Source organism: Mauremys reevesii, linkage group 3 (genome assembly GCF_016161935.1).
Source record: "Mauremys reevesii isolate NIE-2019 linkage group 3, ASM1616193v1, whole genome shotgun sequence".
In the NCBI taxonomy this organism is placed as follows: Eukaryota; Metazoa; Chordata; order Testudines; family Geoemydidae; genus Mauremys; species Mauremys reevesii.
Window position 1 is genome coordinate 120,650,163 of NC_052625.1, and position 27,739 is coordinate 120,677,901.

The 27,739-nt window shown below is 40.1% G+C and overlaps 1 protein-coding gene across 6 annotated transcripts in view; it reads left to right on the forward strand.

Moving 5' to 3' along the window:
* The window catches only part of CEP85L (centrosomal protein 85 like), a 219,976-nt gene that overhangs the window by 63,767 nt on the left and 128,470 nt on the right, over window positions 1–27,739 (forward strand). For all 6 annotated transcript variants that reach the window (XM_039532805.1, XM_039532807.1, XM_039532806.1 and 3 more), the window contains one exon: window positions 7,468–7,629. In XM_039532805.1, the coding sequence (XP_039388739.1) occupies window positions 7,468–7,629 (162 nt within the window). The remainder of the gene's footprint in view (window positions 1–7,467; window positions 7,630–27,739) is intronic.

A 27,739-nucleotide genomic window follows, 5' to 3' on the forward strand; every position in this document is an offset into this window, starting at 1 on the left:
GGCAGTGGCTTCAAGTACATCTCCTACCCCCTGAAGTGGACCCTGGACTGTCCAAGGAAGGAATAGTGTTGCAGAGGCCTCCAAGTCTACCCTTCTGCATGGGCAAGGGGAAATCTGTGCATGAAGGACCTCTCAATGCATAGTATAAGGAAGGTGGCATGATTTGGTCAAAGGGATCTTATTAAAGCTGTCGACAAAATGTCCCTCCACTCCTCTCTGTTTTGTGTACACTTCTGTTTAGAGATGGAGTTTCTCGGAAGAAAAATCTTATGTTCATTCCTTTTAAAGCTATTATAGAATGTGCATGGGATGGTGTAAATCAATTGTTTCTCTTGTGAATGTGAGAGACCCCCTGGTTACAAAGTCATAAAAGTCAGATTTCATTGATTGAAGTAATAGCATATTTCACTGCTCTGATTTCCACAGCTGTTACATATCAGTACATGTGCACTCTGTGTGATTGGTGCTGTACAAACACATTAACAGACACAGTCCTTGCATGAAGAAGCTTATAACCAAATTTCTTTATCTTGCAATATGATCAGCACCTTCAAATTCAGTTGAGATCTGTAGGAATTGAGGACTCTTATTAACCTGCAGGGTTTGATTCTATTATAGCTAATACAGCTATTCTTTTTGTTATTTTACAAGGTCATATTTTACTATGTGTAAGACATTTTGCGCCTGATTGTGCTGAAGTTAATGGAAGTTTTGCCACTCATTGCATTGTGAATTTGACCAGGTCTATAAATCATAATAGATGGCTGCCAGTGAGTTATAAGGAAACAGTTAACGGAATGGAGAGTTTCTGGTGCCATAGTAAACCACAAGAGCTTTTCTCTTACGGTCTGGGATCTCACTGGAATCCTGAGATGGATTGTGTATAAAGTTGCATTAATATACTATATGGATCTGCCATTGCTTCTTCACCAAATTGGGATTTAGTGTTGTGCAGAAATGTACCGTTTCCATAGTTGGAAGTGAAGTAGTGCTTCCCTAATAATTTTCAACCCTCTTTAATTTGAGAGGAATAAACAATATCTTATCAGTTTTGAGGCAAATTGTAAGTTGCTTGGAACACTCTTAATAACATGCTAACTTTTTTTTGGGGCTTTCGAATAATATGAATCTGTTTTATCTATGAAGAATGGTGGTTTTTATAGACATTTCTCACACCTGAAAAGTTATGCACACCTGATCTGAAGTATACATAGAAGGACACAGGTCTTATTGTATTTCTTTTTGTATATTTTCTTAACTTACACATCTAATCTGTTAATTTATATGACTGCTCTTGTTGAATGAGCTCTACTTCTGCACACCTCCTTAGGAACAAGATAAGAACTTCTCTGCTGAAATCCTGTCACCTTAAAAGACATGTAGGAGGGGAGCTCACAACCTGCAGACTATAAATATATGTAGGAGAGGCTTCTCCATGGTTGCTGACCATCTAAGACCTGTAGGATAGGAGATACCTGCCAGTACCTTTTCTGAAGATGTGCAGAAAGGGAGCTTATTTCCTGCTTGCCTTGTTTGAAGTGGAGTTCTTAACCTTTAATCCTCAGAAATTGTGCATGTTGGGAGCTCTGCTATTACGAACGTTTTAAACTGCACAGGCCAGTTTTAGTGCAGTATTGGCCGCTTGATGGTATTGATAGTATTGTCAGCAAAAACTGGAAACAGCAACTCTGTACATATAACATAAATGTTACCATGAAAAAGTGGACATTCCCAAACGAATCTTACTTAAAGAAAAGTTGTTTGAATGCTGATTCCACTACCTCGTTGTGCGAGAACCAAAGAAGCAGCAATGTTTTCTAAAACAAAAATCCACATACAAATAGTTTCTAGAACCTGAAACATCAGTAAAGTTGGAAATGAGTAGTTAGGATATTTAGCTAATCTCACATTGCCATCCCAACTTGGTCACTTATGCTCTAAACCAGCTGCATCATCCATCCAAGCTTAATTTTATATGGTTTCTCTTTCTGCTCCTCTATAGAAAGATTTATAACAAATTATACTGCATGGTGTGTTTTGGATAGACCAGGGGTCGGCAACCTTTCAGAAGTGGTGTGCCGAGTTCATTTATTCACTCTAATTTAAGATTTTGCATGCTAGTAATACATTTTAACCTTTTCAGAAGGTCTCTTTCTGTAAGTCTATAATATATAACTAAACTATTGGTGTATGTAAAGTAAATAAGGTTTCAAAATGTTTAAGAAGCTTCATTTAAAATTAAATTAAAATGCAGAGCCCCCCCAGACTGGTGGCCAGGACCCAGGCAGTGTGAGTGCCACTGAAAATCAGCTCGCGTGCCGCCTTCAGCACCCATGCCATAGGTTGTCTATCTCGTGATAGACAATGAGCATAGAAAGAACCTGCTCCCAGGACATTCAGTCTTTTTTCTTAACAGCAGCAGAAAACCCTCTACATGGAAATGCTATACAGCCAAATGCAAGCAGTTCTCCTGGTGTCAGCAGCACTGTTTATCTCTTGAGACATTGGGAAATCCCATTCATCCTGGAATATCTTCTTTCAGACAGACCCAAAGTCTTCAATCAGTTCTGTAAGATACGCTGGGCAGCTATTGATGCGTTCCATCTCCCTGTTGAGGACTGCTCAGTCTTTACCCATCCCATGACTATGAAGCTCTGGAAGGACATCAGAAGGAGAGACCCTCCAGTTTCTAAACTGATCCGTATCTGAACCTTGTCCCCTCTGCACTCATGAGGCTATTGTTTGTTTGGTTCCCACCTACACCTCTTTCGGAAGGTGGCCTTCCTTAAGGTTATGACCTTCACTAGGAGGGTAGGCAGGTTGGGGCAAACCCACTAGACGCAGGCTTTCATAGGGACGAAGTCGCTTTGAGACTGCATCCCAAATTAATCCTCAAGGTGTCTTCTGAATTTCACTTTAACCAGACTATTCGCTTCTCAGTGTTCTACTCAAGGCCCCACTTTAGCACTGAAGAAATCAAGCTTAATTCTCTCGATGTACCTTGGCCTTCTGTTTGTGCCAGACAAGACCCTTTACGAAGTCTCTGAGATTATTTGTCACTATTGCTGAAAGAATGAAGGGAGAAGCTATATCTTTCAGCAGCTACTTGGGGTTCTTTACACACCTTCGCCAAGCATTATGCTCTGATTCAAACTTCAGCTTCCTTCGGCTGCTGTGTAGTACGGGGTGCTTCCTCGCACCCTTCTCCTCAATGAGCACTGCTTGGGAGTCACCCACAGGAATGAAGAAGAAAGGAAGGTTGTTTCTTTCCTAGTAACTGGAATTCTTCAAGATATGTAGTGCCTGTGGATGTTCATGATCCTCCTTCCTTCCCCACTGCTTGGGTCCTCTTTGCATTCATGGTAGAGTAGGGACTAGAGAGGTGATTGACAGTTGCTCTGCACTTCCCCTTGTGCCTTCTATTGGGAGGAGGAGGCACAGATCAGTGGACGCTGCTCTTGAAACGTTTCCGGTTCCGGGCTCACAGAGCACATGTGTGATCCTTATGGGTATTCACTGTGGGTGCACATCTTGAATTCCAGTTACCATAAGGTAAGTAATCTTCCTTTCTTTGTAACCATTCGTTATTCCTCCATGGGAGTATTCGAATGGAAAGTCAGTCCAGCTATCGTATTTACAGTCCAATTTATAAAGCAAATGAACTTTTAAAGAAAGACTAGCTGACAGTGATTAGGTGTAGTCATGTTTAATTTCAACATAGCAAGATTCCTCTTAAACTGACAAAGAATGTTAAAAGTAATGTTGGCTGTCCATGCTGACTCATTTCTGGTCACAATTTTGAAATTGCTGTGTCAAAAGCAGTGTCAAGGACAGAATCTGGCATTCTATAGTTACAATATAATTTACCAATTTCAATATCTTACCAATTTCATAACACAGGTGGAAGACTTTAGCTGTTGCTTATAGTTTAGCATCTAAGTTCATTAACTCCTTTATTGTTCTTATTGTAAAAGCACGTTTTTATCAAACTCACTAAACTGGGATTCTAAAACCCTTTTCGTGAAGGTTATTCTGTTATATAAATGCATAAATTTATGCACAATTATATTAAAATCTACACCTGCTGCTAAAATGAAGTGCTGATGCAGCCCAAAAGCTAGCTAGCTGTCTGTCACCAGTATCTGAACACTCTCTGTGATGCTTTCTGTAGAAATGTTAAATTTTATACAAAAAGCAATGAATTTTGAGATAATCTGTCTCAATAAATATTAGTCCACTTCTGGCTCTGTATACGCTTTGCTGTCTACTGATTTTATGTTTAAAATTATTTTTATATTATATATAAACAATCCATGGTGGTAAGACAGCATCTTATCTTTCATTTATTTTGACTGTCCAGCCTTAAAGAGCAATAATTAACAGCTCTTGATAAACTAAGCCTATACCAGACGTATTCAGAATTCTGGGAGTGTTTGTTTATTTTGCTCATTGGAAGGAATTGCTCCCTAATCTGACCATAATTCTAATCTTTTTGGAACAAATTTTTAGAACACTCATTTGTAAATCACATCATCTTCACAAGAGATAAAACTGATCAAACTGTAAAATATTGCATTAATTTCTAACTGGTGTGATACTTGCTGGCATTGTGTGTGTCTCACCCTCCTCCCCCAATTAGGCAAGATTGGCATTCTATGCTGATTGGCTGGTTTAAGATAAGAACAGCAGGGTAAGACAGGTGCACTGGCAGAGCAGTGTGGGGGAAGCTTGCATATCATCTGCCCATGTTAAGCTTGGCTCGGTTATATTAGTCCCTCACTTTTTTTTACATATATCACAAATTCACAAAGTAGGGTTGAAGAGTTGGGGGATATGAGAAAGTGTATGTGATGATTGTCATGCAATTTTATTTTAAATACTCCAAGCTAACGAATTTTAAATAATGAATTGAATTAATTCAACCTGCAAGGTGTTTTTTTTGTTTTGTTTTCTGTTTCTGTTTCTTGCTTTCTTAACTGCCTTAGTTTAGAATTGGGGGTTTGTATCCTTACACTTTAAATTTGCATTGGTTACAATTTAACTTTCAGCTCTTGAGACGCACTTTTTCTAGGGACTCAATTTAATAAACTAAAGTGTCTTATTGCATTCTGCTTTTTTAAAACAATGTATGCCAATGGAGTAAATTAAATATAAAAAGGTACCACATGTGTACAATAATTACTCTGCAGAATGGTTTTCATCTGCAAAATGCACCAATGGGACAGTAAGATAAAACAGTAATTTTGATTTTTTTTTTCATGGCTAAGGCTCTTTTTTGTTTTCAGTTTTTACTGATTTTTTTTTACCAAAAAATTAAAGCCTGGGTTTTACAAAAACTGTTACTTTGGTCTATATTTTTTATTTATTTTTCCCTAATTTTGGATCACTCAAATACGTTAGTGACCATAATATAATTAAATTTAACATCCCTGTGGTATGAAACACCACAGCAGCCCACCATGGTAGCATTTAATTTCAGAAAGGGGGACTACACAAAAATGGGAAGGTTAGTGAAACAGAAATTAAAAGGTACGGTACCAAAAGTGAAATCCCTGCAAGCTGCATGGACACTTTTTTTTTTTTTTTTTAAAGACACCGTAATAGAGGCTGCTCAAATGAAATGTATACCCCAAATTAAAAAACATAGACATTTCTTATTGAAGTCTGCCTTAGGCCAACTTTCTTCTTTTGCTTGGAATAGTCATGAGCAGCAAGAGATATGGGCAGCGTAGTGAATTGCTGTGAACAAGGCTGAAGGGAGGATATAATAGCAATTCTCCCAATCACTGCAGTGAGGATGTTTTGTGGCTGACTGGGGGACAGGACAATATATGTAGTGGTTTGGGCGGGCAGAGGTGTTTGAGTGAGTTTGGGGGGGGGGGGCAAGACAGAAAATGTAAAAGAAAAGGGTACCGAACACTATGGAGAAAGAGAAGGAAATGACAGACTCTGACAACAACATAGGCAACATATGCGAACTCCTAGGGGTACACAGAGGTCTTCCAGGGGGTGCATCAACTCATCTAGATATTTGCCTTGTTTTATAACAGGCTACATAAAAAGCACTAGTGAAGTCAGTACAAACTAAAATTTCATACAGACAACGACTTGTTTATACTATACACTGAAATGTAACTACTGTACAATATTTATATTCCAGTTGATTTATTTTATATGGCCAAACTGAGACAGTAAGCAATTTTTTCAGTAATAGTATATTGTGACACTTTTTTTGGTATTTTTAAGTGAGGTGAAACTTGGGGGATGGTACGCAAAATAAATCAGACTCCTGAAAGGGGTACAGTGGTCTGGAAAGGTTGAGAGCCATGTCTTAAATTGCAGGAGGTAGGGCATTTTAGAGGCATGGTGGTTAGTATACGTGTTTTTGCCATGGCTAGTAGGCTTGTTAGATGGGTATATTTTTCAAGTCCTGTCAAAAACTATCAGTTCCTTAGCTGCATTCTCGTCTCCGTGAACAGCTAGTGTAGTTAACTGTTAGATAAGCGTATAACAAGACTACTTCTCAGTTTTTAATGTCTGACTTCTGATTAGACGTACAAATCTGATTGTCAATATTCTACTTGAAAATATGCTTAACTAGACTATGTTGGTTACTGAAAGTTGCTTTTGGATGGACCTCTGGTTAGCATATCAGGTATGCATGTGATCATCCTTATAAAATGTATACTCTGGGGACTAATTGTAAGCATGGTCACGTACTCTGCATAATCTGTGTTTCATAATTCTGCAGAACTGTGCTGTAGAGTCCAGTCTTCGTTTCTTTAAAAGAGAAAATCTTAGATCATGTGATTGTGAAAGAAACTTTCCAAATGTAAACTGAGTATAACCAGTGCAGTGATAGTTTCCTGAGCCTGTAGCCAGCTTGAAATGATAGTTTTGAGAGATGTGAGCTGCCCCATTTATCTCTCTTTTTAAACTTTGAAACCTAATGTTGACCAGTGAGATGTCAGTGTTAAGTGTTCCAATACTGATTTCATTTTTAGCAAAATGTTCAAGCAGTGTGATTATCTTACAACTTGAAACTAATGTACCTTCCTTGCATTCAAGTACCTAAAGCTTCCACCACCTTCTATCCAGCTTCCATCTTCTCCTCCCATGGCTTCCTCAATGCAACACAGTTCTGCGGCGTGTTGATGAGTGAATTTAAGACAGGCAACATACAGTAATTTTAAATATCTTGCTACAATCAGTGCAGTTTTGTTTTGTTCATGTTCAAATTTAAATCAGTAAAAGGAGTGTATTTTTATGTTTACCTGAAATGGCTGGGGAATTTCTAGTCTGCTACTTTGGAGTGCCACAGTAACTGTTGCTACAGAAGCGTTTTAGGCCAACCTTGCCAAAGAGTACACAGAGCCGTGATTGTAACCTTATTCATAACCAGATAGTCACTGTTGACTTCACTGGTCTGTATCTGGAATGACAGACTTCTGACTTCCTTCTCTGTAGGCCCAGATTACTCCTCTGCGGGATGGTTATCTGGTACTGAATCACTGTGGCAGGCCTCAACCATTCCATCGAGCAGCCGAAGTAACCATATCAGAAGACACAGTATAGCTTCTGACAGCGGGGACACAGGCATTGGTACCTCCTGTTCTGATAGTGTGGAAGGTGAGTGAAGATTCTTAAATTCTGAAGTTAATCAGTCTTCGTGAGAGGAAAGAGATGAACTAAGACTTTTTAAAGGCCAACTGTATCTTAAAATACTTATTTCTCCAATATTGTTAAAGAACATGAAATTGCCAATTTTTTATGATGGGTTGAGAAATTGTTTTGGTTAGATCTGTTTAACTTGCATTTTATGGGCCTTAACTTCTCTGTATCACAAGGTTGTCTTCTGTTGTGTGGGAGTAAAGATAGTTAAGTCACAGGACTGGTAAAAAGATGGAGAAAGGTCTTGTCCTCTCTTGCCTTCTGTTCAGGGGAATACAAATTGCATTTTATTATGAGGCATCTCATGAACTGGCAAAATTCAATTTTAAGATTATCCAAAAGTATCTAGAGAGGGATAAAACTAAGTTTGGGTGATATCGTATCCCCAAGATTTCTCAAATTTGCTCCTATTGCAGATGATGTAGCCACTACAACAGGAGTATCCCTATCCCCCTGCCTGGAGGGCTCTCCCTGGAGTTCAGAACTGCACCAGGGCAGTGAATGGGACAAGAATGGGTTAAGCCTGTGTTGAGTAGTGATAGGCCACAGAGATGCATGGTCCCCTTTCCTCCAGCAGGGTTCTCTAGGGTAAGGTAATGCAGGTTGGGGCTATGTTACTTTTTTCTGCAGGGCCTTTGTGTGCATGGATCTCTTTAAAAGGAATCCTGGGACCACTGCCGCCCAGGAGAAGGGAGATAGCATGGGAGCCCCATAGCCAGTGTAGAGGCACGGGTCTCTGTATGAATGCTCCTGACCTCCTGATGATGGCCTAGGATCCTCAGGTTTTGAGGCTGTAATGCCTTGTTGCAAAGGGGGGCAGTCCTTTCCTACCCATCCCACTACCCAGCATGCTGATTGCAGATGAGCTCTGAAAAGGAATCCCCTCTGTCTCCTTATTCCTGTCCTGTGGGTTTAGCTGTGAGAAGGGGTAATCTGGTGCTATATTAAGGGACTCAGAAGTGATAACTGTTGTACAAAGACGACATGTTCTCTGTTGGCTAATTGCGATGGATTTGTACTCTGATCAGTGTGAGTTCTTAACTTGGCTTTGTGTCAGAGCTTGTTGGAGAAATCCTCTGTAATAATTGGGCCTATGTATTTACCCTAATTGTCAGCTCAACTGTAAAAAGTAAGTAAAAGTTTCTAAAAGGTCACAACAACTATTAATGGGGGAAAGTACAAAAGAGGCAAAGATTAAATTAGTCAAAATAAAAAGGCTGATTAATGTACTTCAAGAACTGTGTAAAAATTCTGCCTGGTAAGCAAGACAGTGTAAAACCAAAAATCAGTAAACTAAAATTGGTTTGTTTTAAAAACTAGGCCAAATTTGTAAACAAAATAATAAAAGGATTAGCTATTTCACCCATCATTCCCTTTTGAGTTCCTTAAAGAGAGATTTTTTTGAGGGGGGGAAATTTGGCTACTGGAGTGAGCTTCACCATTGACTGCCACTACTCCCAACATCTCCTGGGACCCCAAGCATTTGTCATCTTGATACTAACAGTTGTCTTGACCAGAGAGGGACCCAATTGACATCTCCAGCTCTTCAAAATCCCAAACACCTCCGGGGATGTGAGACTTTGTATCTATATTACCCATCTGAGTGTGTCCTTTTCCTTCCTCACCTTATTTCTTCTTTTTTCTATCCCTCACCTTTTTCCTTTTGTCTAATAATAGTCCAGCTTAGCTGGGCAAGACTATATTTTTCAACACTACTATGTCTGTGACCAGGAAAAGGCAACTGAAAGCAATACCCTAAATAGCTCAATGCTGGTACAAGTTTTCCAGGTCTCAGAATGGCTAATAAGACTATGTGCTGTATTGTGTTTCTCCAGCAGTGAGGTTGCAACTGAAAGTCAGCACCAGAGACAGAAGCTGCATTTTCTATCTTTGTTTTTCTTTTCTCTCCCTTTTTATGTGGGTGTTTGGCTTGTTTGTCTTCTAAAAAACAAAATCCATCTCTAACACCAGCAATGACAGCTCCAGCTGATCTACTAATTTCTTTTCCCGCCTCCTCCCCCAAAATAATTACCATTTTTAGTATCCTCTTAAAAACCTGTCAGACGGGGGAGTGTCTTCTAAAAACTCGCTGCACCTTAAAAAAAGTAAACAAAAATGTTAAGATGAAAGCCTTATGGAGTACTTGACATTTCAAATGCTTTAACTGTGTTTTCCCCCCTTTTTCTGTATTTTTTGATAAAAGGATAAAATATTTAATGGCATGTTTGCCATGGTACTAAGCAAGCTAAGCGCTTTGTATTCCAAACCTTGTTTAGCTCTGTTTAAGCTTAAGCAGTAATAGGGTCTTGTTCACTCCTTTAACCTTTGAGCCTATATATTCCATCTAAATTAATACACCTGCTTTCTTCTTTTTCCAAATACTTATTTATAAAATATAGTAGGATGTATGTAAAACAGATTATTCATTAGCTAGTCTATGAAGAAATATATTTCAGAAAAAAATTCAAGAATATAGATAGATAGTTGTGCAGTACTGGGATTTTATTTTTTTAATTTACTTTTTCAAATCTTCTTTATTGATTCTTGCAAATTTAATGTTTTAACAGAGCAACTAGGTTGCTGTAATACTGAAATAATGCTTAGTTATGCATCATTAGGGTCCTAGCCACACCCTTTACTCAGGCAAAGCTCCCATGAAATTCTGTGGGAGCCTTGCCTGAGTACAATGTGTGGATAGAGTCCAGAAGTATTACTGGCCCATAAGACCAGAAGAAGAGCTATGTGTATGCTTGAAAGCTTGTGTCTCTAATCAATAGAAGTTGGTCCAGTAAAAGGTATTACCTCACCCGCCTTAGCCCATAATTTGCTCTCTGATTCACCCATTGGATTTCTGTTTCCTTTATATGCAGATCCAGGCATTGCAGAATAGTGAGTTAAGATCCAGGCCTGGATAAAAGCACTTTTTTCTTTTTCTTGATGGCTTCCCCATTTGAGGAGTGGGTGGGAAAGAGGGGATAAAAAAGCAACCACTATAAAACTTGATTTAGGGGATATTATCACTTTTAAGAGCTACCTTATATCTCTATGGTTTTGACCTACTGTTACAAGAAACATCTCTTATTTTCAGTTACAGCAATCATGTAACATCTCTCTCTTTTTTGAGTTTGTATATTTTGTACATTTGGTGATGCTTTACATACAGTCAGTTTCACTGTTTCCCTTAGTCCCCTGGCTTGTTAGCTGTTTGAAAACTTGCATAACAGAGCAGAGGAAAACAGGAAAAATGTGGTTGTAAAATACAAGTTGGCAGGAGGACTGAGGGGATAGGTAGTATCTGAACTTACTACTTTGTAGCTGACTAAATTTAAAGTTGACTGTTTTTCAGGAACAAATTAGAATAGCTGATGCAATTTCAATAGGATTGCCAAGGCTGGCTTGTAGATATAGACTCTCTGTTCTAGCCATCTGTTTTCAATGTGGGTGCTAGGGAAATAGCCCTTAGGGAACAGGCTCTGCAGAAAAGATATTTTGACAACTCAGCAAATCATTACAACTTCTAGCAATTGAAGACTAAAATGTGAGTTTCACATTGCTTTTTCTGATGCGACTAACAAATAATCTATTCTTAATTTTAGAATTACAAAAATGCATTTTAATTTTAACACTATTCTTGATTTTTTTTGTAAATAAAAGGTTTATTCAGTTGTTCAGAGCTGTAGTTATTAGTAAATGCAATAATATGTTGTCTGATGCAAAGAATGAAATTCAAGTCACTGGGTTTTTTTAAGACGCTCTGGTTTTCTCTTTTACTATTGCATTTTAATAATTTCTTTAAAAGGTGGTAACATAAAATTTAAATATTTTATCTGAACTATTTCAGGAGCATTCTTCTTTCATTCTGGAATTGTAGAGTTTAAAGGGATAGTCCCAAGTAATTTTTTTAGACTAGGAATTAAAATTTTCAGATTGGGGGCAGAAAGACGTTTTTATAATGCCCAAGAGGAAGAGAAAATATTACTTAAAGTGTAGTTGTTCCCCTGCAGCACTGGGAGCCCAATCATAGTATTGTGCTCAGCTGCGGCTCCAGGCACCAGCGCTCCAAGCGCGTGCCTGGGGCGGCAAGCCATGGGGGGCGCTCTGCTGGTCCCTGCGAGGGCGACAGTCAGGTCGCCTTTGGTGGCTTGCCTGCGGGAGGTCTGCCGGTCCTGCGGATTTGGCGGCGGGTACGCTGAATCCGCGGGACCGGGGACCTCCTGCAGGCAAGCTGCCGAAGGCTGCCTGACTGCCGTGCTTGGGGCAGCAAAAAAGCTAGAGCAGCCCCTGATTGTGCTAGTATCCGAAAACCAGGAAATGAAACTGACCAGTTTAGTTTCATTGTTCACGTTGAGCAAAGTGTTTATGGGGAAAGACTCTTGCATGTTGAAAAGCTAACTGGACTCTTAAATCCATTCTGCCCATATCATCTGATATTAGTAAAGATTTGTATTAACTGTATTTATCTTAACTCAGAGTATCCTTTTAATCTTTCTGCCAACAAGTGGTGATGGACATGAACTTGTTCACTGCTACAAATCCTTGTTCACAAGCGTTTGTTTGTTTGTTACCAAATGTACATTGAGGCCAAAGCCCATTGCCAACTCTGTCCACATAACTATTCAGGAGACACCATCATAGGACCTAATCACATCAGCCACACTATCAGAGGCTTGTTCACCTGCACATCTGCCAATGTGATATATGCAATCATGTGCCAGCAACATCCCTCTGCCATGTACATTGGCCAAACTGGACAGTCTTTACATAAAAGAATAAATGGACACAAATCAGACGTCAAGAATTATAACATTCCAAAACCAGTTGGAGAACACTTCAGTCTTCCTGGTCACTCGATTACAGACCTAAAAGTCACAATATTACAACAAAAAAACTTCAGAAATAGACTCCAACGAGAGACTGCTGAATTGGAATTAATTTGCAAACTGGACACCATTAAATTAGGCTTGAATAAAGACTGGGAGTGGATGGGTCATTACACAAAGTAAAACCATTTCCCCATGTTTATTTCCCTCCCCCCCACTCTTCCTCACACCTTCTTGTCAGCTGCTGCAAATGGACCATTTTGATTACCACTACAAAAAGTTTTTTTCTCTCCTCCTGGTAATAGCTCACCTTCACTGATCACTCTCGTTAGAGTGTGTATGATAATACCCATTGTTTTATGTTCTCTGTGTATACATACATCTTCCTACTGTATTTTCCACTGCATGCATCCGATGAAGTGGGCTGTAGCCCACGAAAGCGTATGCTAAAATAAATTTGTTAGTCTCTAAGGTGCCACAAGTACTCCTGTTCTTTTTGCACAGAAGAGGTTTTAGTGGGAGACAGGTGCTGGAAATCAGCACCTCATGATTGGCCGAGGCTTTCTGCTCCATGATGGGTGGGGTGTGGAGAGAGAACCAAGAGAGAGGATACTCTCTGCTTACCAGAACATGAGGCTGAAGGCAAGCAGGCAGACCCTGTGGAGCCCCCTGGGGTGGGAGATGGTCCTACTTGGTAGCTACTGGAGGCCCGAGTACCCCAATGTGAAGCCTAACCAGATGGTTTGCGTTCCTTTTTGCACACTTTTTTCTTATTTGTGAAGACAAGAGAGTCCTGAATAAAGGGACAGAAATCTAACCTGGGTGAGGCTGACTGTCTATCCATCACCAGCTGGTGACTAGGGCCACTAGCATACAATGGTTTACAACACAGCTGCTCCCAAGTGGCATCTCGATATGAGTCAATGTCTACATGCAGCATTGTGTTAACATTTTAGAAGCCATGGTGTATTTTACCATCTTGTGCCCCAGGATGTATCCTAAGGAATGTGGTCAATTCATAGAGACAGGAGTGCAAACTCACTGAAGCTTCAAAAAAAATGCTAATGCTAATGTGAGGGAGACAGCTTTTTGGGTGGTATCATGGTGAATGTTGCCACATCAGAATTCAAACAAGATGTATGTTCATGTCCATGAAAAGTGATCTGAAGATGTGATTTCTAACACTTTTTTTTTTCTTCAGAGAAAGTTAGTTACTGATTTAAAGATGTAAAATAGGATCACCGTTTACCTATGGTAATAAATAGTGACCTGGTTTTATATACCCACGCTACTTCCTAAGTCTCCCTTGCTAGGAACTCATTACCATCATTCTTTTCTAGCTACTATATCTTGACAATATGTTCTTTCAAAACTAATATAACTTAGGTTTCCCTGCCAATGTTGTTTAAATCCTACTAAAGAATAAATTCTTCTCCAAGCACTAAGTACTTACTTCTGCTCCTTCAGGAAAAAAAACACTTTGACCTATCAAATGGTGACAGCATCTCCTCCTTTTAAAGAAAACAATTCATTGTAGATTTAGGTGAAACACATTCCTGACTCTCAAGATAGATATTATCTATCCAACACAATGGAGCTTACTCACAGGAGCAGAGCATTGCTTTTCAAAGGAAGGAAACCCAGAAAAGAGAGGCTCCAATACACTTTTTTTTCCCTTCCCCCTTGGCATCTCTGTCCAGTCCTGGAACTACTCCATCAATTTCTGTCTGTGACCTGCCAGGATCCAAAGGCTCAGGGATTGACTGTTTAACTTGGGATAGTACATGGATTTCAGCTTCCAGTTTTGCTTATAGCTTAGCTGGAAACTAAGAATGCAGTACGTTCTGAAATTAGAGTACACTGATGACAGTGGGAGCTAATGGCATTTGCCAGCTCAAAGGAGGTTCTCCTCATGTCCCAAGATTTAGGCTTCTCAGTGCTCTTTTACTTTGTCATTTTGAGTTACAGCAAGATGGATGGCTACTGTATAACTAAGATTTGGAGGTGTTGGGAGTGAACACACACACACTCCAGCTACCTCTTTTTAAATAAATAAAAAAGCTTCAGTCTTTAGACAACACTATTAACTTCATCAGATCAAACTTCTTTCCTAACCCTGCACTAAGCTGCAGTAAGCAAATATATTCATTAAGTCATCCTTGAGTCATATAAAGAGAAGGGAGGAAGGGTAGAAATAAGGCGAGAAAGAAGAGAAGAGGAAGTTTTGAAATAATGGAAACCATAATTTCACAGCTGCTGCAGGCTTGGCACATCCCCATGTGTACAAGTAAATGTTGCTACTAGGTGTAATAGTGATAAAGAAAAAAGTTCAGCTCAGAATGTGAGGCGAGATTCCTTTGGCCCTCATACTGTCCTTTAAAATAACATTTTGTGTTAAATCTCGTCCTTTGAACAAAGCAACATTTAATTAAACACCGTCATGTATATCTGCATTGTTTTTTTTTTTTTCTGGATAATGCATCTTTTTTAAAGTTCAGCAGTCAAGGTCAAAAAATGGAGGGGGGATGTTCCCCTTGCTAAAATTGTAACACTCCTCCCAAAGGCCAGTTCCACAGATGATCACGAAGGACCGTATTTTCCAAGTGCGCACACATACAAAAACATTGATTCAGTTTTGTATACAACAATAAGAAGGGGCATCTATCTAATGCTCAAGTTTTCCTACTGAGAATGTAGCTTAAATAGTGATTTTAATTATGATTTTTATTAAATTAAAAAGTTGCTCAAAAACAAACTGTCTGATTCTGAGCTTTCACCAGTGTAAATAGAGGGGTGACTCGACCAAAGTCGTGTGTAAAAACTGCTCTGACAATAGAATATGTCCCAAAGTCTTGCTTCTGAATGACATATTACTCTACTTTCTTAATAACCATAAGTACAGACGTCTTTTAGATGGGTCTCCTCAATGGTGAAGAAATAAGCTTGTAAATGCAACATTCCTAGATTATTCCATTTTTTTTTTACACTAATAGAGAGGTAAATTCTCTTTCCTCCCCCCAATCCTCTGCGGAGGAGGAGGTGGTGTGTGTGATGCATATAATTACATATGTAGAACAGTGAAGGAAAAATTTGAATAGCCCAGGTTTAGGGGGAGGGGAATGGTTTGGAAATCTCAGATGCTTGAAATTAAAAAAACAAAAAACACTTGGCCACCTGCTCATTGGACACTAAATTTGCGGAACCGAAATGATGATTAGAAGCAATAGCTCAACCAAGTTCTGTTTTGATTATTAGCTTTTTCATACAGAATAGAAAGGACTGTGTCGCAGTGAATATGTAGACTTGACTTGAAAGCTGTGACTAAAGTTCTGTGCCTATTATTTTTAAATTGTCACTGTATTTATTCCCTACCCCCCCCTGCTGTAAAAAGCTTTTACAGACTCAACCCACTTGTTATAAGGGAAGTTTCTTCCCTATACTTGAAGTACAATACATGGCGTGGGCGTGGGCGTGTGTATTAAGGAGTGAAATGGAAAGGTTTGCTATGATGACTGCATGTGTGTCAGCTGCAGTAATGAAAATTTGCATTGCAGAAACCTAGTCAGTTACACAGACATGGCTTCTAGCTTCCAGTTTTGAGGAGGAAAAAAGAAGTCCTACATTGTAGAAAGCTGCATTTGAATGCGTACCTGGCTAGTTGTAACCTACTCCATGAAAAGTGCAAATTAAGAGCATGATTACTGAGGGGTTATTCATATTCTTTCATAAATATATTTGAACTGCCAGGATAAATATATATCATCATAAATGCAAACACTAGGACAGTGCTCTTTAGTTAATAATCGGATGTTTAATTTTTCAGTTTCCCCTTCATTTTTCTCTGCACTACATTGCTGTTTGCTACTGATGTATATTCCTCATGGATTGAGACTGGACAGAGGACTAGACAATTTAATTTGTAATGAGTGGCCCATTGAAGGGTGGTGATGGACATGAGAGAGAACCTAGCAGGAATTTTTAATAGCGGTCAGGTATTCTCTTATGTACAATATTTATTTTTATAATTTTTTTTCATTTTCTCATGAGCCTTGTACTACAAACTAAAGGTGAAATCCTGTTCCCCTGTGCAGTCTGAGCAAACACGTCTTGTGCTTGCGGTTAAGAATGTGTGGGGGCACGGAAACCATGGACTAAGTGCCACCTGTGTCCCAGAGTGTTTGTTGTCAGTCGGACTTTGAAATTCCTGGATCTGCTGGGCAGGCCCATCCCTCTCTCCCAGTATAACTGCAACTGTGCCTTTCAACTATGAAGAGAGACACTAGCTTGTCTTGACAGTGTACAGGAGGCAATGAAGCCCTATAGGGATTTACGTAGCAGGACCACAGTGGTCTCTCCTTTTTTGCCATTCTTCAGTTTTGGAGAATTTCCTCTGAAGGGCTTGAGTCTTAATTTCAGATAAATGTATTTTTAATAGCTGATTATTTATTTTATTTATTTTTTACAAGGTACTTGGTGATAATGCAGCTGTAGCTCCTGCCCAGTGTCTAGCAGTCAGAGAATGCTTCATAGTGTAAAAATGAAACGAAACAACTTTCTGCTAAGATACAGAACTGTAACAGTACTTTCAGTATCCCATGTGATACATCAGTACTATATCATAGGAAGTGTTTGATATCTAATGGATAGAACTGAGCTGAGTTTAGTTTCTAATCCTTGTAATTTAGCTGTCTTAATGTAAGCTTTTCAGCAGGGGAAAGTTTTCTGGCAGATTTTACATTAGAATCACACTGCAATTTATAAATCCGCATCTTCTTTATGTGCATTCCTGAGATCTCTTATAACTGCTATCACTGCACTCTAGTATTTTTCCATAACTCTGAGTTTTCGAGCTGAGGTTCTAATTTCAAATTCTAACTATGTTCAAGAGGCACCAGTGCTTAATGTTGGAGAGAGAAAGAGAGATTCCACTTGAAGTACATGTACTTGAATTTGTTTTGTTTGAAATTTTGAAACTTAAGGCTATAGTCATTTTGGTGAAGCTGATGTAGTCAGTCTGGTATGATCTGTCATTGTGAAAGCGCAGGGAAAACTCCCCATCCATCTTTTTGTGGGTGCATGTTTAAAAGTTACTGCGTTCTTTGAGGATATGCCAGATAGCCCGATGTGACCTGGTTTGAGCAGCAACCGTTGATGACTGGGTACAGAACAGGGCTGAACTGAACTTGTTGCTTAAGATTTGTCCACTCATTGCTCTTTTGCAAACAGACAATATCAACCGTATAAACACTGCTGAAAAAACAGAGCAAAATTCAGGAGGTTGTCTGTTTCCTGCTGACAGGAGAACCCTCAGTGAAATGTCCCAGGAATTACTCTGATGATGGGAAAAGGGTTTAATTTTTCTTCAAAAGGATTTAACTATTTTAAATAGATATTTTTGGTCAATTTTTTAGCATTTTATTGCAGAGGAATAATGGAACAATTTTATAGACCAATGATAAGTCTGAATACTCCTAAAGTTTAGGATCTGTTGCTAACTGATTTTTAATCCTTTATGATGTCTCAAACATTTCAAAAATATGTACGCTGATTTTTTTTTTTAATTCTGAAAGACAGAGGGTTGTAAGGCAAATATTTTTACCTGATGTTAAATTAGGTGGATTATTTGTGTAATGGGCTATACATATTGCCTCTTGGGGCACATGACTGAACTGCTTGTATTTTTCTGTTTGTTTTTAAGATGTAACTTAAAGTCAGAATTATTCTTCTCTTATCCGTGTGCTGGTCTTGAGTCCAATATTCTTTCTTCATTCTGAGCAGAACTTGCATAGGGAGAACAGAATATCAAAGTTGAAATGCAGCATGTGGACAGGAAAACAGAATCTTGCCCTCTGAGAGAAAGCTTATGTAAAAATCTTCTCATTACTGTGAAATCCTTAAATGCTCCCCTGCCTCCACACCTCTGACAAATTTCATATGATTAGGTGACCATAGGCAGGCTACGTAGAGGTTTATTGGCTTATTTTAAGACCCTCTATTGAACGTCAAATGATCAGAATCTTTTAAAGTGCTTACTTCTCTATTTGGAAATTGCCTGATGTGAAGGGGAAAAAACCCACTGCATAAGATATTTTTGTATTGAGATTTTATGCTTTTGTGCTGTTATTGGAGTAATACTATATGTGTTTAGCCAGATGCATAATATTTTGGGTATGAAAACAAATATTTGTGAAAGATGCTAAGCATAGCTTTTTAGAGAATACAAACATTATTTCACATTTCTTCTGTGGAAAAAAGAGGTGGTTTGTAATTTTACGCGTAATAGCCTTTCCCAAAAATATTGGTTGTGCAAATCAGAAAAATAATAGTTAACCAGAAAACTCCTTTCTGGTTTAGCCATTTTGTGGTCATAGTAGGTAGCTGAGACTTTAAAAATTAAAAAATAAATCAACCCCAATTTCTTGATGCACATAAGAATAAATTTCGTACTGTTTTAGTGGGGGAAAGAATAACCCGAGGGAAGAAACTAGCTAAATAAAATATTTGACTTCTTCCTAGACAGTAATGAATTCTTTGTTTTATAAGGTAAAATTAAGCATCAGGAAAGACAAAACTATGTTGAATGATACTGCCTGGAACATGGCAACTTAGTGCAGGAAGCACTAGGATTTCTTTCTGAAATCTCAGTTGTCAACCTGAGGTGTTAAGAGAAATCAATTTTGTTTTGTAAGCGAAGCTGTGATTACAAAGCAGCCCACCTACTTACCATTCTACTGACAAGGGTCCATTCTCTATTGCAGAAATCATACTAAGTGCCCAGTTCTATTCTCATTGAAACAATGGGAGCTTTGATGTTCACTTGAATGAAAATAGGAGTGAGCCCTAATTTTGGCTCACAGATTGCTTTCTCTTTGCTTAGTGAACATCCAGTACTCCAGCAAAGTGCAGATAGTCTTCAGGTTTTTGTTTTGTTTTTGGTTTTTCCCACTGGCAGAGTGAACATGAAGAAATGTGAAGTATATCTGCTGACAGCTGTTTTTTGTTTGTTGCTTTTATAGATTCCAGATCCTTACATTTGTACCATCTTCCCCCTTATTCCGTACATCTCCTTCAAGATTTATTTTTTCCCAGCAGCTATTTTTTCCCCCTCTTCTGGGCTTGAACAGACAGGGCATAAAGAGGTTGCTAACATGCTAGGCAGCCCACGAAAGCTTGTAGACCTGATTCCTAATCAGGTGCACAGAGGGTTGCAGAAATTCTTCTCTTCCCCCTGTTCCCCACTGCATCTTCATGCCTCTGGAAAGAGTACATTCCCATTTGGGAGCAGAGGCTCTTCTCCCATTCCACCACCATTCTAGCAAGCAATAACTACCTAAAAGGGAACAGGGCAGAATGAAGGTGGAGCTCTGGCCCCAAACCTTCCTGCACCAGGCAGCAGAGTTGTCAGGACACGGCGTACACCCCTTTAAATATATGTTGGACCTGGCATTGAGCGCCGAGGAGGAATTCTGGGTGAGTCACTCATTATGCTTCTTTGGGTCCTTGCTGTAGGTCAACCTGTCTGTTCCTCATCTGGCATATTCCATGCCGTAAATGCCACGATCAGGCTCAATATCTCAAATGAAAACACCTAGTAAATTTACACATTGGTGTAAGTTGCTCCCCAATATGTCTAAGGTGCATACTTCTAAACTGCTTTATCCAAAATAATTAGCACAATCTCTGTCAACATCTGAGAAGGAAATTGTATGAGAAACTTTGATGTTTATTCACTTAAGTATTTATTTTTGATATATCTCCCCAAAATTATGCATGGCTTAACAGTCTAGCATTATCTCCTAACATCTAGATTGCTAAAGAGCTGGCCAGAGCACAAATTTTATTTAATGGCTCTTTCTGTGTAGAACAAATACACTTCCTTGTATTTGGGCTGCCACTGCTAAATAGAGCACAATTGTTGATATGGGCACATGAATCATAAACCTAAACATCCTGTGTATGTTTAGTGGATTATGGGAAACATGGATAGAGTATTAATGGTACATCCTTTTGCACCAGGTTCAGCCCATCACTATCAGAGGCTAAAAATAATTTGTATTTTCATATACAGAACCGTTCTTGTACACTGACATTACGAGTTTGTTTTCAATTCAGAATAAGATTTTCAGCTTTTATGATCTATTTCTTTCTTATTATTTTATTGCAGGATCACCCCAGAGATAAATTGGTATTGTGGCCCATTCTGCTAGGTGCTGTACAGGCACACATGTAGACACCCTTTTAAGATTTTTAATTGGGTGAAAAAGGCTTTTTAAAGTGGTGTTACTCTGAAAAGTAACACTGTAAAAGTGTTGCCTCCTTAAGCAACTTCCTGTATGTAGTCAGAGTTCTGTCTGCTGACGTTGGTGTCAAAAAGGGTTTTACTCTTGTTAGCATTGCAGAGCTAGCAGCATGATGATTGAGTTGGATTCTGTTCCTCTTGTGCATTATCAGTAGAACTATTTATTCAGGTGACCTGCAATTGGAAATTGGTTACTGTTGTGCAATCGTATTCTCATCTGTTGTTTTTCACAGGTGTGAGTGAAGGCCTGGTTTGGCCAGCAGAAACTTCCACTGTTAAAGATGCGTGTGAAGAAAAGAATCCAACTGTATTTTCAGTGTCCAACTTGAATTTGTAGTACTGTCAATAAGAAAAAAAAATCTTTACTTGTAAACTGAGCACATTTGATTGAGAAGTGATGGCATGCCTATGTCAAAAGTCAGTGACATGAATACTTTCAAAACAGGGCTTATTTCTGAAATCCCAAAGAGAACTCTGAGACAGATTTGATTTTTTTTTTAATGTAAGATCAAAAACTAAGTTTTGATTGTGCATAAGGGGGAGACAGGGATTTTAAACTCCATTATTGTTATGTAAAAAAGCAATAATTCTCAAAGCATCAGCTTTTACTGGCCATTAATCAGTACTGAATCTGTGTGCCTGTAAGTGCTACAGGAAAGATCTTATAGTGTAACTACTTCTGTTCTAAGGGGCATGAAACCCTGGAAATGAAAATTGGGGAATTGAATTTTAATGGACAATTACAAATAACTTGTGAATTTGGCCAATCATTAGACTTGAAGAGGTGGCAGGCATAGTTATAAGAGACACTAAAAGCATTATTAGTTCTGTGGCCTACAGCTGAGAATCAGAAGGCAGTTGGCTCAATGCCAGAGCTGCCAGTAGTTCATGTTTTGGCAAAAGAGTCCTGTATTTTGAACTTGTGAACTGGGTTCCCAGTGAGCATCCAGAACTTTTGTGCCTGGCAGGCTCCTCGCTCTCTGCTTTGCTCTTCTGGAGAGCCTTGCCAAACCAGTTGCTTATTCCTTTACTCAGCACAGCTGCTGGAAAGACTTAGGTGCTGATGGTAATTTTTTATGAGGGGAATGAAGTGGGGGGAGAGAGCTGGGTGGTACTGGCAGTGGTTGCTACACTTAGCTTTGGAGGAGAGGGAAAACTGCTGCCACTTTTACAAGCGGGAAGATGGAAGTGAGAAGCAGAGTGGCTCATCTGCAGGATTGGGGGGTGGGGGAAGGTTGGGTTGGGAGGCCATGGACACCTCATCAGTATCAGGGGAGCACAGGGGGCAGCTGCAGAAGCAGAGGAGCACTAAAAAGAGTTTGTGGAAGGAGGTAGCGAGGGGAGGTTGCAGAAGAATTTACTGACTTGCGTAAATGATATAAGAATTAGTTTCAAAATGCCTTGACTCAAAATGCCTCAACTTGCTGGAACAGTAGAATCTGAGCAGAATGGATGAATTCTTTCATCCTTCCAAGGCATGCAAATTGCAAATCATGCATTTTACTCCAGTGTGTGTGTCTGTGGATATAAAACCATAAGAGTGAGGCCCTGTTTGCACTACATGGACACAAAGCCCACCTTTCTGTACAGACCTACTTATGTTTGTAATTATGGGACTGTAATTTGGAAGGTCAATTGAATAAATTGGGTATTTGCCTACTATTTTGCTGCTTTCCACATGCCCCAAATATTTAGCTTTTTTGAATTGTCCCTGGAAAAATGTTTGACGTGTTGACAACTATATCCAGTGGTCATACAAGCAGATGAATTTATGCTGATCCTTCAAAACTGGATCTAGCATTTGATTCTAATTCTAGCTTTCATTTTATAAGATAAATGCTGCTGTTTATGGTATTCTTTAGCTGGTTTCTTTTTATTCAGAAAAACATTGCTTTCTAATTTAATTCTTACAGCAAATGCAAAGTTATTTAAAAATGCTCAGTTACTGAATATTGAATTCAGGCTTAAATCTTGTCTAGTAATCAGAAAAAATATGCTAAAAATCATGCTTCATTCTTCTGCTACCTACAGGGTTGCCACGTGTCCAGTTTTCACTTGGACAGTCTGGGTTTCGGCTTGTGTATCCGGGTTGCCATTTGACAAGCCCGGATGTCTGTTTTTTGTTTTTGTTTTTTAAATCTGTGGAAAAGGATGGCAACCCTAAGCGGAAGGAAAGGAGGCAGCGCAGCAGCTGCCGCTGTCTCGGAGTCCAGGCTGCTTGTGCGGCTCGCAGCGGTGCATGGCTCTGTGCAGCCTGCAGGTGGCGAGCAAGGTGGCCTTGGCCATGCTGGTGACGGTCCTGTGAGTGACCGGCGGGGCCTTGGGGGAAGAGACAGAGCAGGGGCAGGGCCTCAGGGGTCCAGTTACCAGCCATTAGAAAGGTGGCAATCTTAGCTAGCTTGTTTTGTTTTTTGTTTTGTTTTTAAACCAAGCAAACGGTATAATCAAACTACCTAATCTAGCCAAACCAGCGCATTTCCTCTCTGCGTAAGGGAGCAACTGCAGAGGGCCCTTGCAGGGAGACTCTGCAGCCTTCTGGTTATAACAGTAGCTCTGAGGAGGAGAAGTGGGTATGTTGCCCACATTTGGGAGCATACTGATAGATTCACAAATAGGCCCCATTCCTTTTAGTGAGTGCTGCAGAGGCAGACTCACACACAGCCCTATTTTAACTAGTTTGGCTCCATGCAGGCACAAAGGTAGGCTTACGTGGTGCTTGCTACAGGATTAGGGCCATGGTATGGATCCATGTGACCAAAACACTGCAAAAGATGCATAGAGAAGGCTGTATTGTTCCAGCAGGAGCCTGAAGGGAGACTGGTATGTAGGGCCTGTGACACCTTTTAGTATTGAAGCTGCCTGCCTTTTACTGCATTGTTGCAGATGACTTTCATGCAAGGAAAGCACTCCTACTCTAATCACATTATTCAAGATAGAATCAGATGTGGTCTGTGATGTAAAAATAAACCCAACAAAAATAAATCCTTTTGACGTGAACACAGAAGACATAAAAATGGAATTACGGAAAATAGTCAGCCCTGTGCATTTATCTCAATAGGGATGTTAAAGCTAGTTTGTAAATAAATGACAAATTGCTGATTACTGGATCTGAAAAATAATTATTTAATTTTATCACAGAAGTAATAGGTTGCAGATTCATAGAATCACAGAATATCAGGGTTGGAAGGGACCTCAGGAGGTCATCTAGTCCAACCCCCTTCTCAAAGCAGGACCAATTCCCAACTAAATCATCCCAGCCAGGGCTTTGTCAAGCCTGACCTTAAAAACCTCTAAGGAAAGAGATTCAACCACCTCCCTAGGTAACCCATTCCAGTGCTTCACCACTCTGAGTGAAAGTTTTTCCTAATATCCAACCTAAACCTCCCCCACTGCAACTTGAGACCATTACTCCTTGTTCTGTTATCGGGTACCACTGAGAACAGTCTAGATCCATCCTCTTTGGAACCCCCTTTCAGGTAGTTGAAAGCAGCTATCAAATTCCCGCTCATCCTTCTCTTCTGCAGACTAAACAATCCCAGTTCCCTCAGCCTCTCCTCATAAGTCATGTGCTCCAGCCCCCTAATCATTTTTGTTGCCCTCCGCTGGACTCTTTCCAATTTATCCACATCCTTCCTGCAGTGTGGGGCCCAAAACTGGACACAGTACTCCAGATGAGGTCTCACCAATGTCGAATAGAGGGGAATGATCACATCCCTCGATCTGCTGGAAATGCCCCTACTTATACAGCCCAAAATGCCATTAGCCTTCTTGGCAACAAGGGCACACTGTTGACTCATATTCAGCTTCTCGTCCACTGTAACCCCTAGGTCCTTTTCTGCAGAACTGCTTCCTAGCCATTCGGTCCCTAGTCTGTAACAGTGCATGGGATTCTTCCGTCCTAAGTGCAGGACTCTGCACTTGTCCTTGTTGAACCTCATCAGGTTTCTTTTGGCCCAGTCCTCTAATTTGTCTAGGTCCCTCTGTATCCTATCCCTACCCTCCAGCATATCTACTACTTCTCCAAGTTTAGTGTCATCTGCAAACTTGCTGAGAGTGCAGTCCATGCCATCCTGTAGGTCATTAATGAAGATATTGAACAAAACCGACCCTTGGGGCACTCCACTTGAAACCGGCTGCCAACTAGACATGGAGCCGTTGATCACTACCCGTTGAGCCCGACGATCTAGCCAGCTTTCTATCCACCTTATAGTCCAATCATCCAGCCCATATTACTTCAACTTGCTGGCAAGAATACTGTGGGAGACCTTGTCAAAAGCTTTGCTAAAGTCAAGGAATAGCACATCCACTGCTTTCCCCTCATCCACAGAGCCAGTTATCTCCTCATAGAAGGCAATTAGGTTAGTCAGGCATGACTTGCGCTTGGTGAATCCATGCTGACTGTTCCTGATCACTTTCCGCTCCTCTAAGTGCTTCAGAATTGATTCCTTGAGGACCTGCTCCATGATTTTTCCAGGGACTGAGGTGAGGCTGACTGGCCTGTAGTTCCCCGGATCCTCCTCCTTTAGCCTTTTTCCAGTCATCTGGGACCTCTCCCGTTCGCCATGAGTTTTCAAAGTTAATGGCCAATGGCTCTGCAATCACATCCGCCAACTCCTTTAGCACCCTTGGATGCAGCACATTCGGCCCCATGGACTTGTGCTTGTCCAGTTTTTCTAAATAGTCCTGAACCACTTCTTTCTCCACAGAGGGCTGGTCACCTTCTCCCCATACTGTGCTGTGCAGTGCAGCAGTCTGGGAGCTGACCTTGTTTGTGAAGACAGAGGCAAAAAAAGCATTGAGTACATTAGCTTTTTCCATATCCTCTGTCACTAGGTTGTCTCCCTCATTCAGGAAGGGGCCCACACTTTCCTTGACTTTCTTCTTGTTGCTAACATACCTGAAGAAACCCTTCTTGTTACTCTTAACATCTCTTGCTAGCTGCAACTCCAAGTGTGATTTGGCCTCCCTGATTTCACTCCTGCATGCCTGAGCAATATTTTTATACTCCTCCCTGGTCATTTGTCCAAGCTTCCACTTCTTGTAAGCTTCTTTTTTGTGTTTAAGATCAGCAAGGATTACACTGTTAAACCAAGCTGGTCACCTGCCATATTTACTATTCTTCCTACACATCGGGATGGTTTTTTCCTGCAACCTCAATAAGGATTCTTTAAAATACAGCCAGCTCTCCTGGACTCCTTTTCCCCTCATGTTTTCCCAGGGGATCCTGCCCATCAGCTTCCTGAGGGAGTCAGTCTGCTTTTCTGAAGTCCAGGGTCTGTATTCTGCTGCTCTCCTTTCTTCCTTGTGTCACGATCCTGAACTCGACCATCTCATGGTCACTGCCTCCCAGGTTCCCATCCACTTTTGCTTCCCCTACTAACTCTCTTCTCTGTTTGTGAGCAGCAGGTCAAGAAGAGCGCTGCCCCTAGTTGGTTCCTCCAGCACTTGGACCAGGAAATTGTCCCCTACACTTTCCAAAAACTTCCTGGATTGTCTGTGCACCACTGTATTGCTCCCCCAGCAGATATCAGGGTGATTGAAGTCTCCCATGAGAACCAGAGCCTGTGATCTAGTAACTTCTGCTAGTTTCCAGAAGAAAGCCTCGTCCACCTCATCCCCCTGGTCTCGTGGACTCTCAGGTTTTTCTGCAGTTTCATACTGGAGCTCTGAGCAGTCATACTGCTCTCTCACATACAATGCAACTCCCCCACCTTTTCTGCCCTGCCTGTCCTTCTTGAATAGTTTACTAACTACTTCTAGATTTCTTCTACATGCAGCTTAGTCTGTAAATATACTGGGGACTGGAATGTTCTCAGGAAAGGAGTAACAATATTGCTTAAAAATTAAGAGGATGAGCTAGGGAACATCTTTCATTACTTCTCAATTTGAAAGTAATGAATTTTTAAGAACTTTTGGGCCTATCATGAGCTGCTGCATGACTGGGGGGAGTTAAGAGTACCGGAACTTGCATGATCAGGCTCCCTATTGTTTTAAAAGTTAAATTGATAGCCTGGGTCTAAGTAATGGTCATCAGTTACTTAAACCCATTCTCTAGCCATGCATTATTCATACGATATGTCAGCACTTCTGAATTCATTGATTTAAAAATGGGATCTCAAAAGAAGTCCAGTTAAAGAGATGGAAGAAAGTGGAGTACCTTACCATAGATTGAAATTCCCAGGGGGAAAAGAAAGTTGTTGAAACTAAAGCAAAGACCAGAGAGTGCAGCCTGGTCACACACTAGGTGAGGGAGGTGTCTTCTCTGACTGCATGTCATATTGATTTCTGGTTTGGAGACTGCAAGCTTTTACGATTCTGTTATAGATTACTACAATTAGAGGGAAAATAGGCTGGCTGGAAATTAAAAATTTCTTTGTAGCCCAACCTGCTTATTTTGTTTTGGACTGGAGTTCAGAAAAGAAGCTTCTCATTTTTGTATTGTACTTTCTTGGCAACAGTTAAAAATATTATACAGAATGGCACCAAGACGTGCTTACTCCTTATCAAAGCAAAACTTAGGGCGTTTGTTACACAGGAGATAGCACATAGGAAAGCATTTTGTGAGCAGGTAGACTGTCACTCATTGCATGACAAAAATCTAATACTAATCTTAGTTATTAAAAAGGTATAAAATAGTGATAAGAATATTGGGCTGGCCCTCTGTTCTTGAGGTAGTGCCCTGCACTCACTGATCCATGCAGATCAGTTTTTACTTTGCGATCCTGGTCTCTGTCCACAGACTGGGAGGAGGGGGTAGTGTATTCAGTTTCTAGTGGAGGCAATGGAATAGGAATATCTTAGTGAGCAGGAATGTGCTCAGAGGTGACACTTCAGATGGCTTATGGAGAATTGTTGACCAGTTCAGAAGGATGTTTAATAGTTACAGTGGGGAAAATCCTTATATCCCATTAAGGATATAGAGGGCACTTGTGTGGGTGAGATCTTAAAG